Raw genomic sequence first — 14,654 nt, forward strand, 5'->3', positions numbered from 1 at the left:
AGTTCTCGGTTCCCAGTGCCCGTGTCGGTTCCCGGTGCCGGTTCCCCATTCCCGGCTCTCGGTGCCGGCTCCCAGTGTCTGTTCCCGGTGCCGGTTCCCCATTCCCAGCTCTCCGGTGCCTGTTCCCGCTTCCCAGTGCCGGTTCCCGGTGCCGGTTCCCGGTGCCGGTTCCCCATTCCCGGCTCTCCGGTGCGGTCCCGCCCCCCGCCCCGCCCCTCTCCCCCGCCGCCGCCGCCGCCGCCGCCCTTTGTCCGCGGCCCCGGGCCCCGCCATGGCGCTGCGGTGATGCGCGGCGGGGCCGGCCCGGGCGCGGCGGGGCCGAGCGCGACCGGGAGCCCCATGCGGGGGCCGCCGCCATGGGGCAGGTCCTGGGCTTCGCCCACTGCAGTACGGACCGGGCACCGGCACCGGGAACCGGGAGCGGGAAGCGGGGAACGGGGAGGGCGCGGCGGCACCGGGAGGGGCCGGGGATGGGGTACCGGGAACCGGGAACGGGGCGCAGGGAGGGGCTGGGGATGGAGGGAGCGGGAGGGGCTGCGGGATGCGGGAGGTACCGGGGATGGGGAACCGGGAATCGGTACTGGGGATCGGCACCGGGAGCAGGGAACAGGCAGGGGCCGAGGAAGCCGAGGATGGGGGGATCGGGGCTGCGGGAACCGGGAGGAACCGGGGACGGAAGGACTGGGAGTGGCGGGGGATGGGGGCACCGGGAACTGGGGATGGTTCGGCACCGAGAGGGGACGGGGATGGCGCGGCAGGGGGGCATCGGGAGTGGCCGGGGACCGGGGCAGCACCGGGAGGGACGGGGGCAGCACCGGGAGGGACTGGGGCTACGGGAACCGGGAGGCACCGGGGACGGAAGGACTGGGAGTGGCCGGGGATGAGGGGTCCGGGAGTTACCGGGGATGGAGGGACCGGGAGCAGCCGGGGATGGGGAGACCGGGCACCGGGATGGGGGCACCTGGGGGCACTGGGAGGGACCGGGATGAGGGCACCGGGCATGGCCGGGGGTGAGATACCAGGAGGTACCGGGGACAAAGGTATCCGGGGCGACGGTACCGGGAGGCGCCGGGGATGCGGGAAGAGGGAATTGGAGGCACCGGGAACACCGGGAACGGGACACCGGGGATGGAGGAGGGACCGAGACTGGCCGGGAATGGGGGGACCGGGGGGTCCCGGGGGTGTCCCGGGGATGGAGCGACCGGGAGGGTCCGGAACTGAGTGGGAACGGGGACACCGGGGACGCCGGGAACGGGACACGGGGCGTGTCCGGGAGTCCCGGGAAGTTTGGGGGACCAAGTTTTGGGGTCCCACTCCCCGCACGCCCCCCGTGCCCCCCCAGAAGAGGCTCCGTCCACGGCCTCCACCACGCCGGACTCCACCGAGGGTGAGCGGGGCCGCCCCCCCGGTTCGGGGCGAATTTTGGGGCGGGGGGGCGGGCACGAGGCACGAGGTTCCCCCAAACCCCAAAACCCCCCGCAGGTGGCAACGAGGATTCGGAGTTCCCGGAGCTGCCGGCGCCGGAATCCCCTGAGGAGGAGGAGGAGGATGAGGATGAGGACAGGGAGGCGGCGTGGAGGGGGAGACCCCCCCGGGACCCCCCCCGGGAACTGACCTTCTCCTACATCGCCTTCCGGGGGGGGGGGCGGACCCCCCCAAACCGAGCCAGGGCCCCGCAGCCGCCGCGAGCCCCGCCGGGGCCGCCCCCTCCGCCTGAGCTCGGGGGGGTCCCCCCGGGGGCCGGACCCCCGAGTGGCATCCAGGACTCCCCCCGCGAAACGTCCCGGGGAGCCCCCGGCCCCCCCCGAGGCGGGGCTGGAGGCGGGGGGGGCCCTGGAGGAACTGGGGGGGCCCGAGGTGGAGGAGCCCCCCTGGAGCCCGGGTATGGAGGGGGGAGAGGATGGGGGTCCCGGGGGGGAGGGCGGCTCGTGGCCATGGGGGGGGCTGGGCATCGGGAAGGGGGGGTCCCCAAGGGGGGTTTGGGGACATGAGGGGTCCGGGGACATCCCTGGGGGGGATTTCGGGATCCCCAACGGGGGGGTTGGGGACATGGATGGTCCTGGGACATCCCTGGGGGAAATCTGGGGGTCCCCAAGGGAGGAGTTTGGGGGCATTGGGGGAGGGGGCCCCGAGACCCCCTCGATCCCCCCAATTTTTTTTCTCTCAGCCGCCCCCGAGCCCCTCCCCTCCCTTCCACCAGGGGGCGCCCCGCGCGCGCCCCTCCTGGAGCCCCCTCAGGCCTCGGTCCCGCCCCCGCCACTGCCGGACCAATCAGCGAGCGCGTCGGGCGCTGACGGACAGGGTGAGCAGCCAATCAGCGCGCGCGGGCGGGCCCGGGGGGCGGCTTCGGGGTCCGGTTTCAGGGAGGGTCCCGCGGCCCCCGCCGCCATTGGCGGCTAAAAATAGGGGGTGACCCCCCCCAAAAAACCCGGCAGCACCCGCGGAAGCCATGGAGGGGCCGGGTGGGGCACGGGGGGGCACTGGGAGGCTCTGAGAAGGGCACTGGGAGCACTGGGGAGCTCTGGAGGGGGAACTGGGAGTCCCTGGGAGAAACTGGGAGGGACTGGAAAGCACTGGGAGGCATTGGGAGAAACTGGGAGGTTGTGGGAAGGGCACTGGGAGCACTGGGGGACTCTGGAGGGGGCACTGGGAGGCACTGGGAGGGCACTAGAGGGACTCCGGAGGAGCACTGGGTTGGAACTGGGAGAGACTGGGAGCACTGGGAGGAGCTGGGGGGACTCTGGAGGAGCACTGGGAGGGACTGGGAGGGGCACTGGAAGGGACACTGGTGTCTCTGGTGTCACCGGTGTGTCCCCGCTGTCCCTCAGTGTGGGAACTGCTGTACTGGCGGGCGCCCGAGCGCTCGGCGCTGGCCTTACTGGTGGCACTGGTGGTACTGGGGTGCCTGTCCCGCTTCAGCGCCATCTCGGTGGGCGCCTACGGGGCACTGGCGGTGTTGGCGGTCACTGTCCCCCTGCGCCTGCGCCAGGTGGCCCTGAGGGCCCTGGGGACAGCCCCCCCGGAGCCCCCCGCGCGGTGAGTGACATGGGGACACCCCCCTGTCCCCTCCCTGCCACCCCTAGCACCCCCAGGGACCTCTGGGTGGCCCTGATGGCGCTGTCTCCCCCATCCCATGGGGTGTCCCTGTCCCCATCCCTGTTCCCCTGACACTGTCCCTGTCCTTTGTCCCCCTGTCCCCCCAACCCTGTCCCCATCCCTCTCTCTGTCCCACGATGCTGTCCCTGTCCCCCTGACATTGTCCCCGTCCCCATCCCTGATGTCCCATCCCGTCCCCTGACGCTGTCCCTGTCCCCAGGACGCAGCCGGAGGTCCCCGGGGTGCTGTCCCTGTCCCCTGGCCCTGTCCCTGTCCCCAGGGCGCAGCCGGAGGTCCCCGGGGTGCTGTCCCTGTCCCCTGGCCCTGTCCCTGTCCCCAGGGCGCAGCCGGAGGTCCCCGGGGTGCTGTCCCTGTCCCCTGGCCCTGTCCCTGTCCCCAGGGCGCAGCCGGAGGTCCCCGGGGTGCTGTCCCTGTCCCCTGACCCTGTCCCTGTCCCCAGGGCGCAGCCGGAGGTCCCCGGGGTGCTGTCCCTGTCCCCTGACCCTGTCCCTGTCCCCAGGGCGCAGCCGGAGGTCCTCGGGGTGCTGTCCCTGTCCCCTGACGCTGTCCCTGTCCCCAGGGCACAGCCGGAGGTCCCTGGGGTGCTGTCCCTGTCCCCTGACCCTGTCCCTGTCCCCAGGACGCAGCCGGAGGTCCCCGGGGTGCTGTCCCTGTCCCCTGTCCCTGTCCCCAGGGCACAGCCGGAGGTCCCCGGGGTGCTGTCCCTGTCCCCTGTCCCTGTCCCCAGGGCACAGCCGGAGGTCCCCGGGGTGCTGTCCCTGTCCCCTGACCCTGTCCCTGTCCCCAGGGCGCAGCTGGAGGTCCCCGGGGTGCTGTCCCTGTCCCCTGACCCTGTCCCTGTCCCCAGGGCGCAGCTGGAGGTCCCCGGGGTGCTGTCCCTGTCCCCTGACCCTGTCCCTGTCCCCAGGGCACAGCCGGAGGTCCCTGGGGTGCTGTCCCTGTCCCCTGACGCTGTCCCTGTCCCCAGGGCGCAGCCGGAGGTCCCCGGGGTGCTGTCCCTGTCCCCTGGCCCTGTCCCTGTCCCCAGGGCGCAGCCGGAGGTCCCCGGGGTGCTGTCCCTGTCCCCTGGCCCTGTCCCTGTCCCCAGGGCGCAGCCGGAGGTCCCCGGGGTGCTGTCCCTGTCCCCTGACCCTGTCCCTGTCCCCAGGGCACAGCCGGAGGTCCCCGGGGTGCTGTCCCTGTCCCCTGACGCTGTCCCTGTCCCTGTCCCCAGGGCGCAACCGGAGGTCCCCGGGGTGCTGTCCCTGTCCCCTGACCCTGTCCCTGTCCCCAGGGCACAGCCGGAGGTCCCCGGGGTGCTGTCCCTGTCCCCTGACTCTGTCCCTGTCCCCAGGGCGCAGCCAGAGGTCCCCGGGGTGCTGTCCCTGTCCCCTGACTCTGTCCCTGTCCCCAGGGCGCAACCGGAGGTCCCTGGGGTGCTGTCCCTGTCCCCTGACCCTGTCCCTGTCCCCAGGGCACAGCCAGAGGTCCCTGGGGTGCTGTCCCTGTCCCCTGACCCTGTCCCTGTCCCCAGGGCGCAGCCGGAGGTCCCCGGGGTGCTGTCCCCAGAGCAGCAGCAGCGCTGGGCGCGGTACCTGGCGCGACACGTGGTGACAGCCACCCGCACCCTCACCCGCCTCTTCCTCGTCCACAGCGTCCCCGAGTCCCTCAAGGTGACACTGGGGGCACAGGGGGACACAGGGGGCATGGGGAGGTGTGGGACACAGGGGACATTGACAGCGTTGGGGACACAGGGGGTATTGGGGACATTGGGGACACATGGGGGCATGGGGGACACAGGGGGCGTGGGGGGCACGGGGGGGGTGGGTGGCACGGGGGCCCAAGGGCGGGGTGACGGTGACGGTGACGGTGACGGTGCCAGTGCCACCCGCAGTTCGCCTTCCTGTTCTACCTGCTGACCTACGTGGGGGCCGTGTGCAACGGGCTGACGCTGCTGGGAGCGGGTACGGAGCGGGGACACCGTGGGGACACCACGGGGACATGGGGATGGGAACATTGGATGGGGACATTGGATGGGACACGGGGACACCGCAGCGGGACGTGGGACATGGCATTGGGGATGTGGGGTGGGGACACCAACACAGGACACAGGGACATGGAGATGGGGATGGGGACATGGGGACATAGAAATGAGGATGGAGATGGGGACACGGGGATATGGGATGGGGATGGGGGACAGGGACATAGGACATGGGATGGGGACACGGGATGGGGATACAGGACACGGGATGGGGGACAAGGGATGTGGGACAGGGATAGAGGCTGCGGACACGGGGACAGCCTGGGGACAGGGGGGTAAGGGGGCGGAGGCTGGGGGGCTCAGGGGACAGGGGGGTGGGGACAGAGTGGGGACCCGAGGTGACACAGTGCTCCCTGGCCAGGTGTCATCTGCGCATTCACCTTCCCCGTGCTCTACCGGCGCCACCAGGTACGGGGACAGCAAGGACACATGGGGACATTGTGGGGGGTGGCGAGGGTTGTGTGTGTCCCCTCAGCCCTCCTGCTTTGTCCCCAATTTCCCCCCCATCCCCCATGTCCCCAGTTGCCCCCTGTGTCCTCGATGTCCCCAACTGCCCCCTGTGTCCCCGATGTCCCCAGGCCCAGATTGACCAGTACATGAGTCTGGTGAGGAGCCACCTGAGCCACCTGCGAGCCAGGTCAGTGTCCCTGTGTTCCTGTGTCCCCCTCCCCTCTGTGTCCCCTGGGGGGGGGGTCTCGGGGAGCCCTGGCCCCCCCTGACCCCCCCTGTCCCCGCAGGGTCCTGGCCAAGCTCCCAAGTGCCAAAGTGAAGCCGCAGTGACACCCCTGTCCCTCCCTGTCCCCCTTCCCGAGGTGACAGCGAGGGGGGGGGCGTGGCCGGGGGGGTCCCCACACCCCTCCCCCCACATGGGGGGCACGTGTCGTCCCCCCCTCCGTGTCCTTCCCCCCCCCGCGCGGGGGGGGTCACACTTTAATAAAAACTCTTGTGACAGTCGGGTTTGGTGGCGAGGGGACCCGGGGGGGGAGGCGGGGGGGAACATGAGGGGGACAGGGTGTCATGGGGTGCTGTGGGGATCCTCTGACGTGTGTCTGACCCCTCCCCCGCCCGCTGCTGGGGTGGGCTGTGCTGGGGCCACCTCGTGTTCGCTCCCACCGCCCTGTGTGCCCCCCACTGTCCCCGCGTGTCCCCCCACGTCCTCTCGTGTCCCCCGTGTCCCCCAGTGTTCCTCCATGTCCCTCTGTCCCTGCGATTCGCCGAGTCCCCGTGTGTCCCCCGTGTCCTACAATGCCCCCCGTGTCCTCCCATGTCCCTCAGTGTCCCCCGATCTCCCCTCGTGTCCCCCCCGCCCCGCGAAACGCGCGGGAACCTGGAGGCACAAGCCCCGCCCCCTCGATCTTGGCCCCGCCCCCTCCCGTCCCTCTTTGCCGTGGCCCCGCCCCGACCCCACCCCGTTGCTATGGCCACGGCCGTTGCCGCGCGACGTAAACACGGGACGCCGGACGTGGTGACGTCACCGCCAGGGAACGCCGTAACCGGGGCGACCCGCGCAGTGTTTACCGGGACGGGACGGGGACACCGCGAACGGGGCGGGGAACCCCCCGAGAGCCCCGGGAACACCGCGAACGGGGTGGGGAACCCCCCCGAGAGCCCCGCCGGGACCCCCGGGACCCCGGGACCGGGGCTGGGAAGCCCCCGAGACCCCCCGGGACCCCGGGAACGGGGCGGGGAACACCCCGAGACCCGGCCGGGACTCTCGGGAACGGGACAGGAACCCCTGGAACACCGGGAACGGGGGTCCTGGCTCAGAGACCTCCCGGCAGCCCCGAGACGGGGACCCTGGGAACGGCGCTGGGAAGCCCCCGAGAGCCCGGCCAGGACCCCCGGGACAGTGGGAACCGGACCCCCGAGACAGGGACACAAGGGAGAGCTCGTCCGGGACCCCCGGAAACGGGGACAGTGGGAACGGCACCCCGAAACCTCCTGAGAGCCTGGCCGGGAGCCCCGGGACACCGGGAACGGGAGCCCCGGGACACCGGGAACGGGAGCCCTGGGACAGCCCGGACGGGACTCAGGGGCACCGTAGGGAGCCGGAACGGGACAACGGGACCGAGGACTGAGATCGGGACCCCCAGGACAGCCCGGACGGGACTCCCGGGACTGCTGCCACCGGGGACACGGGACGGGGACACCGGAGGGGGCGGGGCCTGCGTGAATGAATGAATGAATGAATGAACGAACCAAAGGGCGTGGGAACCGCCCCCCCCTCCGGTCCCCGCGGCCCCGCCGTGACTCAGCGCCGGTTCCCGCCGGTGACATCAGCCCCCGGTGTCAGTCCCGGCGCTGGAGAGGGACCGGGACCTTCCGGGACCCCGTCCCGGGCTCCCCAGGGAGTGCGGGGATGGGGCCGGTGGTCCCTGCACTCCGGTACCGGGACACCCCAACCCCGGTGTGTCAGCACCCGCCACGGGGACACCCTCACCCCTCAGTACCGGGATCCCCGGAGCTCCTCAGCCCGGTCCCGGTGGCCCCCGGAGGTGCGGGGGATGGGGGTCGCTCTGCCCCGGTCCCGATAACCCCCGGGGCGCTGAAGTTCAGTCCCGGCAACACCCCGGGGGAAAGGTCCCATCGTTCCGGTACGGGGGATCCCCGTACGGGGACTGCTCCACCCCGGGACGGTCCTGGTGGGGGTCCCGAGTGGTTACCAGGATGTCCCGAGGGTCCCGGGAGAGGTTCCGAAGGCTCACGGAGGTACCGGGAGCGATTCCGGGGGTCTCCCGAGAGTTCCGGGGGGTTACCGGGCGATCCCGAGAATCCCGGGAGATGCTCTGGGGGGGATTCCCGGAGGTCTCGGGGGTCCTGGAGGACACCAGGGGATCCCCGGGGTCACGATGGGGGAAGCCGGGAGATTACCGGGGGATCGCGGGAGAGATCCCGGCAGGGGTCGCGGGGGTCCCGGGAGGTCACCGGGGGTCCCGGGAGCGTCAGGAGATGCACCGGGGGGGGGAGGGGATGGGGGATCCCGGTTACCCGGGGGGTCCCGTGGTGTTACCGAGGGCGGGGGGGGTCCCGAGGGTCTCGGGGGACTCGCGGGGGAGGTGCCGGGGCCCGGAGCCGGCAGCCCGGAGGGTTCAGGCCGTTTCTAGAACCGCGGTCGGTCCCGTTTCTATTAATACGCGCCCGGGCGGCGGCGGCGGCGGCGGCGGCGGCGGCGGAGGGAATCCCTGTGACGTCATTGCTAGGATACCAAACAAACACTCCAGACAAGCCCATATATGGCTAATTGCGTCACAGGAACTCCGGGGGGCGGGGACAGGGATCCCCCCCGCTCCCAGCCCGCCCAGGGGCCTCTTAACGGCGGCGGCGGCTCCCGGAGCCTCAAACGGCAGCGGCGACAGCGGCCACGGCGGCTGCGGGGTCCGGGGGGTCTCGGGGGGGTCCCGGGGGTCCCAGAGCAGCGCCGGCGGCTGCCGTGACGTCAGCGAAGGGGGGCGGAGCCCCGCCGTATAAAGCGGCGGGGCTGCCGTGAGCAGTTCATTCATAAAACCGGAGACCGGGGGAGCGGCGGGAGCGTCACCGGGGCTCGGAGCGGACGTGCCGGAGCCTGGGAAGGGATTTACCGGAGCTTGCAGCGGCCGAGCGGAACTTTGTGTCTGGGAATCGGAGCTTGAGACGGATGTACCGGGGCTCGTAGCGGCGAACCGGAGCCTGGCGCGGGCGCACCGGGGGCTGTGTACCGGCCAACTTTGGAGCCCGGGACGGGCGCGGCGGGACTTTGTACCGAGCAACCGGAGCCTGGGGCGGATGGAGCGGGGTGTGTAGGGGCGCAGCGGGGTTTTGGAGCGGCGGACCGGAGCCTGGCACGGATGTACCGGAGCTTATAGCGGAGAGCCGGAGCCTGGGACGGACACAGCGGCGTTTGGTACCGGCCAGCCGAGGCTCGTAGAGGCGCACCGGAGCTTGGCACGGATTTACCGGAGCTTACAGCGGCTCCCCGGGACGTTGCACCGGCGAACCGGAGCCTGGCACGGACATACCGGCGCTTCTAGCCGCGAACACTCGCTCGGACCGGCGACCCGGAGCCTGACCGGACACCCGGGGCTCATCGCACCGAACCGGGGCTTGCGACAAAACTCCCTGCGAGCCCCTCCGGGCTTCCACGCGCTTATCCCCCCGGAGCCCGCAACCCCTCCGGAGGTCCCCGTGATGCCGGTAGCGGCGTGACCCGCAGCCTTGTCGCGGCGGGGCGGCCCCCGCGCCCCCGGGGCCATGTTCCAGGGCTTCCCCGGGGACTACGACTCGGGGTCGCGCTGCAGCTCGTCGCCCTCGGCCGAGTCCCAGTACCTGTCGCCGCTCGACTCCTTCGGGAGCCCCGCGGCCGCCGCGGCCGCTCAGGTGAGAGCACCGGGGAGGGGCGGGGGCGCGCGGGGGGGCGCGCAAGGGGGCGGGGCCGTGCGTAAGCGCGCGCAGTGACGCCGCCGCCGATGACGCGGCACGCACGCAAAGCGCGCGGGTTATTTTTGGGCGCCCCCCCCGCGGTTGCCAGGGGAGACGGGAGGAGGGACACGCCCCCTCGGCCGCCGTGGCCACGCCCACCGCGCGCGAAGCCGCGCCCCGCTCGCGGCCAGCGCTGAAGGACGGCCACGCCCCCTCTTTGCATGGCCACGCCCCCTCCCCTGCTTTGGCCACGCCCCCGGGGCGCGATCGCTGTGGCGGCTCCCGGAACGGGGGAGCTCGGCGGTGTCCCCAGAGGGTGGCAGTGTCCCCGCGGTGTCCCCTCCAAGCAGGGAGGGCTCGGTGTGGGGCGCGAGTGCTTCCCACGCCTGCGGATTTGGGGGGGAGCGGACTTTGGGGGAGGCTGCGACCCCTCCCCCGCCCCCCCGAGATGGATTTGGGGGTCTTTGGCAGGGACCCTCAGATTGGGGTGACAGGGACGCGAGGGTGTCACTCGTGGGTGCCAGACACCCCTTGCACGGGGAGGAGGATGATGATGGTGATGAGCTGGGGACATCTCAGGCACGGGCACACCCTCGCCCCAGTGCCACCAGCTGGGGACAGCGCTGTCCCCAAACCAAGGCACCCCGCAGGAGATGACAAGGATGACACCCTGGCCACGGCACGGGGGTGACAACGCCACCGGGGGCCCGTCCCCTGTGCGTTTGCGGGAACACACCGGTGTCACCCGCGGCTGTCACACCCCGGTCCCGCGCGGTGGGGGGGCACCCCCGCGGTGTCCCCCGCTGTCCCCAGCCACGCTGACCCGTGTCCCCCGCAGGAGTGCAGCGCCCTGGGGGACATGCCCGGCTCCTTCGTGCCCACGGTGACGGCCATCACCACCAGCCAGGACCTGCAGTGGCTGGTGCAGCCCACGCTCATCTCCTCGGTGGCCCCGGGGGCCCCCATGGCGCAGCCGCCCCCCCTCGACCCCTACGACCTCCCCGGGCCCAGTTACTCGACCCCCGGCCTGGGCGCCTTCGCGGGACCCCCGGCCCCGGCCCCCGCCCGCGCCCCCCGCGCGCGGCCCCGGCGCAGCCGCGAGGAGACGGTGAGAGGGGACAGCGGGGGTGGTGGCACTTTGGGGACGTGGGAGGGACTCGGGGATGTGCGGGAGGTTTGGGGGTGTCGTAAGTGGCAGGAGGTTGAGGGACATCCTGGGCGGTGGCAGCTTGGGGACACTGTGAGTGGCAGGAGCTTGAGGGCCATCCCAGGTGGCGGCACCTTGGGGACACCGTGAGTGGTGGCAGATTGAGGGACACCCCAGGCGGTGGCACCCTGGGGACACCACACTTGGTGACATCACGCCCATCCTCACCTATGCCGAGGAGCGCGATAGGATTTCGGGGACACAGACAGCGGGATTTCGGGGACACGGCGGGATTTTGGGGATGCGGGTGACAGCGGGTGACAGTCCCGTCCGTGTGGCAGCTGACGCCGGAGGAGGAAGAGAAGCGCCGCGTGCGGCGGGAGAGGAACAAACTGGCGGCTGCCAAATGTCGCAACCGGCGCCGGGAGCTGACGGACCGGCTGCAGGCGGTGAGTGCGGGGACACGGGGACACCGCGGGGGTGGCATCGTCCCCAACAGCCGGGGCGTGGCGGGGGATGGGGCGACGTGAAGTGGAGGCGTCCCCGGAGGGAGTTGGGGACAGGAGTGTCCCCGTCGTGGTGATGCCTTTGGAGCTGGGGACACCTCAGACACAACTCGAAGGGAGTTGGGGACATCAGGTGGGGACAGTGGTGTCCCCACGGCCGCTGGTGAGGAGGAGGATGATGATGGTGCTGTTGCTCTCAGAGCTGGACACAGTGGTGTCCCCAGGACTGTGCAAGGGGACAGTGACACCCCTGGGGACATCAGAGGGGACAGGCGGGTTTGCCCTCAGGGCCGTTGGAAGGAGGTGGCAATGTTCCCAGGGGTGGTGGCACCGCAGAGAACGGAGGTTGTCCCCGGGAGCTGGGGACACCAGAGGGGACAGACTGATGGCCAGCGGTGACAGAGAGGGACGGTGCCACCCCTGAGAGCTGGAGACGTGGGAGGGGGACAGATGGACACCCACAGGACAGCAGTGTCCCCAGGCTTGGGGACATCAGAGGGGACAGATGACACTGCAGGAGGAGCAGGATACCGTCCGTGGGAAACAGGGGACAAGGGAGGGGACAGATGGACACTGGGAGAGTCTGCAGGATGTCCCCAGGCTTGTGGACATCAGAGGGGACACCCAGGGGTGCCGCAGGAGGAGGAGGAAGACGATGCCACCCGTGGGAACAGGGGACATGGTGGAGGACAGGCGGGCACTCAGGGACGTCCCCAGGCTTGGGGACACCAGAGGGGACAGACGGACATTCCAAGATGCTGCAGGAGGAGGACAATGCCATCCGTGGGAACAGGGGACAAGGGAGGGGACGGACGGACTCTTAGGAATGCTGGAGGAGCCTGTGGGATGTCCCCAGGCTTGGGGACGTCAGAGGGGACACCCAGGGGTGCCGCAGGAGCAGGAGGACGTCACCCCTGCGAGCAGGGGACAGACGGACACTCAGGGACTCTGGAGGGCGACAACGCCGTCGCCAGGCTTGGGGACATCCGAGGGCACAGAGGGACACTTAGGGACGTCCCGAGCCGGTGACAACGCCACGTGCCCTGACCGCGCTGTCCCCTCAGGAGACGGATCAGCTGGAGGAGGAGAAGGCGGAGCTGGAGTCCGAGATCGCGGAGCTGCGCAAGGAGAAGGAGCGCCTGGAGTTCGTGCTGGTGGCCCACGCGCCCGCCTGCAAGGTCCCCTTCGAGGACATCGGCGCCGTGGGCGCCGGCCCGGCCGAGGTGAGCAGCCCGGGCAAGGCGGGGACCGTCGCCTTCCTGCCCCCGGCGCCGTTCCAGGGCCCGCAGGGTCCCTTCCCCGGCTGCTGCCTCCCGCCCGGGGTCCCCGCGGGACCCCCTAACGCGACCCCCGCGTTTGTGTTCACCCACCCAGAGGGAGCCACGTGTGGAGCCTCGCACCAGCGGAGCAGCAGCAGCGACCAGTCCTCGGACTCCTTGAATTCTCCCTCGCTCCTCGCGTTGTGAACGGGGTGGCCCCCTCCCCTGGTCCCCCTCCGAGCCCCCCGAAAACGGGCACCTCCTCCCTGCCCCCCGCCGCGCCTCGGGGCTGGGTTTTGCCCGCCCCACCCCGTCCCCTTTTTTGGGTTTTTTTCCGGCTCCGGTGGGGTTTTTTTGGGGGGAGGTTGGGAGGGGTTTTTGGGGTTTTGGCGCCTGGAGGTGGTGGCCGTGACGGGGCCCCAGCGTTGCCGTGGCTGTTCGGAGGTGTCTGTTCCCGGTCCCTGTCACCTCGTGGGGGTTCATCCAGGATCTCTGTCCCCTCGCGAGCTATCCCTGCACCATTCCCGCTGCCTGGAGAAGCCTCTCGTGGTGTCCCTGTCACCTCAGAGGTGTCCATCCCCCATTTCATGGGGTTCCTCCAGGATCTCCACCCCATTGGAGATGTCCCTGCCCGTTTCTCACTGCCTGGAGAAGGTTCTGTGTCACCTCAGAGGTGTCCGTCCCTCATTTCAGCGTCTCCACCCCATTGGAGATGTCCCTGCCCCATCCCCACTGCCCGGAGAAGCCTCTAGTGGCGTCCCTGTCACCTCAGAGGTGTCCCTCCCTCATTTCATGGGGTTCATCCAGGATCTCCACCCTTTTGGAGATGTCCCTGCCCCATTTCCATTCCCCTGGGAAGATCTTTTTGTCCTCTCCGTCACCTTTGGAGGTCCCTGTCCTCGATCCTCGCCGTCCTGTGGGACTTTAGGCAGCGTCTCCGTCCCTTTGGTGACATCCCCGTGCCATTCCCACCACCTGGAGAAGGTCTCTGTGGTGTCCCTGTCACCTTGGAGGTGTCTGTCCCCGATCCCTGTCAACCCCAGGGGGTTCCTGCCACATCTCCATCCCTCTGGAGATGCCCCAGCCTGGTCCTGGTGGTACCTGTGACACCTGAGGTGTCCCCAATCCCCTGCTGAAGGGTCCCGGTGCCATCTCCATCCCTCTGGAGAAGCCATCGCTGTGTTCCCGTGCCCCCGAGAAGGTCCCTGTGTCATTTCTGTCCCACTGGAGAGGTCCGTGTCCCCCACCCCCGCTCTGAGGGGCTCCACGGGCCATCTCCCCCCCCTCGGAGGTGCCACTCTTGTCAGCTCCACGACCCCCATGTCCCCCTCGGGGGTCCCTGGGCCTCCAGGTGACCCCTCCAGGTCACCTCCTTCTCTTTGGAGCTGCTCCTCTGTCACCTCCGGGACCCCCGCGTGCCGTCCCCGTCCCCCGCCAGGGTCACCCCTCCTCCAGGTGACACCTCCAGGTGGGCTCGCCCGTCCTGCTCGTCCCGCCCGTCCCCGCCTGTCCCTGCCCTGTCCCCTTCAGCTTCGCCGGCCTTGGCTCCGCCCCCCCGGTATATAAATCTATTTTTGTTGCGCGGGAGATGTTTAATTTTTTATTATTATTATAACGAGGATAATTATTGTCGCCCTGTGCCGTGTTCGTGCCTGTCCGGGGCCACCCCGGGCCCCCCGTCCGCGCTCGTCCCACCCCAAATGTGGCCAATAAAGCAGCTTCCAGCGGCTCCGCGGCTCCTGGGTTTTATTTGGGGAGGAGGGACACTGGGAAGGGTCACCGAGGGGGTTTGAGGACACGGGGCACATGAGGACAAGGAGCTCGTGGGGACCCGATCTCGGGGACACGGGGACAGCGGGGACGTCGCCCCGTTTCCCCACCCACCTGTCAATCAACGGGAAAATGGGCGGGACAGACACCACGCCCCCACAAGCCACGCCCCCCCTCCGTCGGTGACCGGCAGGGGGAGCCCGGGATGAGAAATTCGGGGGGCATCTCCCAGTTTGGGGGGGCCCTGCCCAGTTTGGGGAATCCTTTCCCAGTTTGGGAGGGTCATCTCCTAGTTTAGGGACTCCTCTCCCAGTTTGGTGTGGGTTCTCTCCCAGTTTGGGAAGTCCCTGCCCAGTTTGGGGGGTCCTTTCCCAGTCTTGAGAGAGTCCTTTCCCAGTTTGGGGTGTCCCAGCCCACTTTGGGGGTCCCTGGGGCGCTGC

General features: G+C 70.3%; 1 protein-coding gene and 1 long non-coding RNA gene across 3 annotated transcripts; both read left to right on the forward strand.

Moving 5' to 3' along the window:
• Positions 1 to 940: 940 nt before the first annotated feature.
• Positions 941 to 1,564, forward strand: LOC116452654. Its single transcript, XR_004243560.1, has 2 exons — positions 941 to 1,387; positions 1,483 to 1,564. It is a non-coding gene; the product is annotated as an uncharacterized LOC116452654 (long non-coding RNA).
• A 6,997-nt stretch (positions 1,565 to 8,561) lies between these two features.
• FOSB (FosB proto-oncogene, AP-1 transcription factor subunit) lies at positions 8,562 to 14,173 on the forward strand. 2 transcript variants are annotated; one of them, XM_032127214.1, is made up of 5 exons: positions 8,562 to 9,490; positions 10,371 to 10,640; positions 11,021 to 11,128; positions 12,250 to 12,408; positions 12,560 to 14,173. In XM_032127214.1, exons 1-5 carry the CDS (start codon positions 9,365 to 9,367, stop codon positions 12,623 to 12,625), a joined length of 729 nt encoding a protein of 242 aa, XP_031983105.1. In that variant the 5' UTR covers positions 8,562 to 9,364; the 3' UTR covers positions 12,626 to 14,173. The 2 variants fall into 2 exon arrangements, with proteins under 2 accessions (XP_031983105.1, XP_031983104.1); XM_032127213.1 differs by having other exon boundaries at positions 12,250 to 14,173.
• Positions 14,174 to 14,654: the final 481 nt, after the last annotated feature.

Source organism: Corvus moneduloides, chromosome 17, assembly GCF_009650955.1.
Source record: "Corvus moneduloides isolate bCorMon1 chromosome 17, bCorMon1.pri, whole genome shotgun sequence".
In the NCBI taxonomy this organism is placed as follows: Eukaryota; Metazoa; Chordata; class Aves; order Passeriformes; family Corvidae; genus Corvus; species Corvus moneduloides.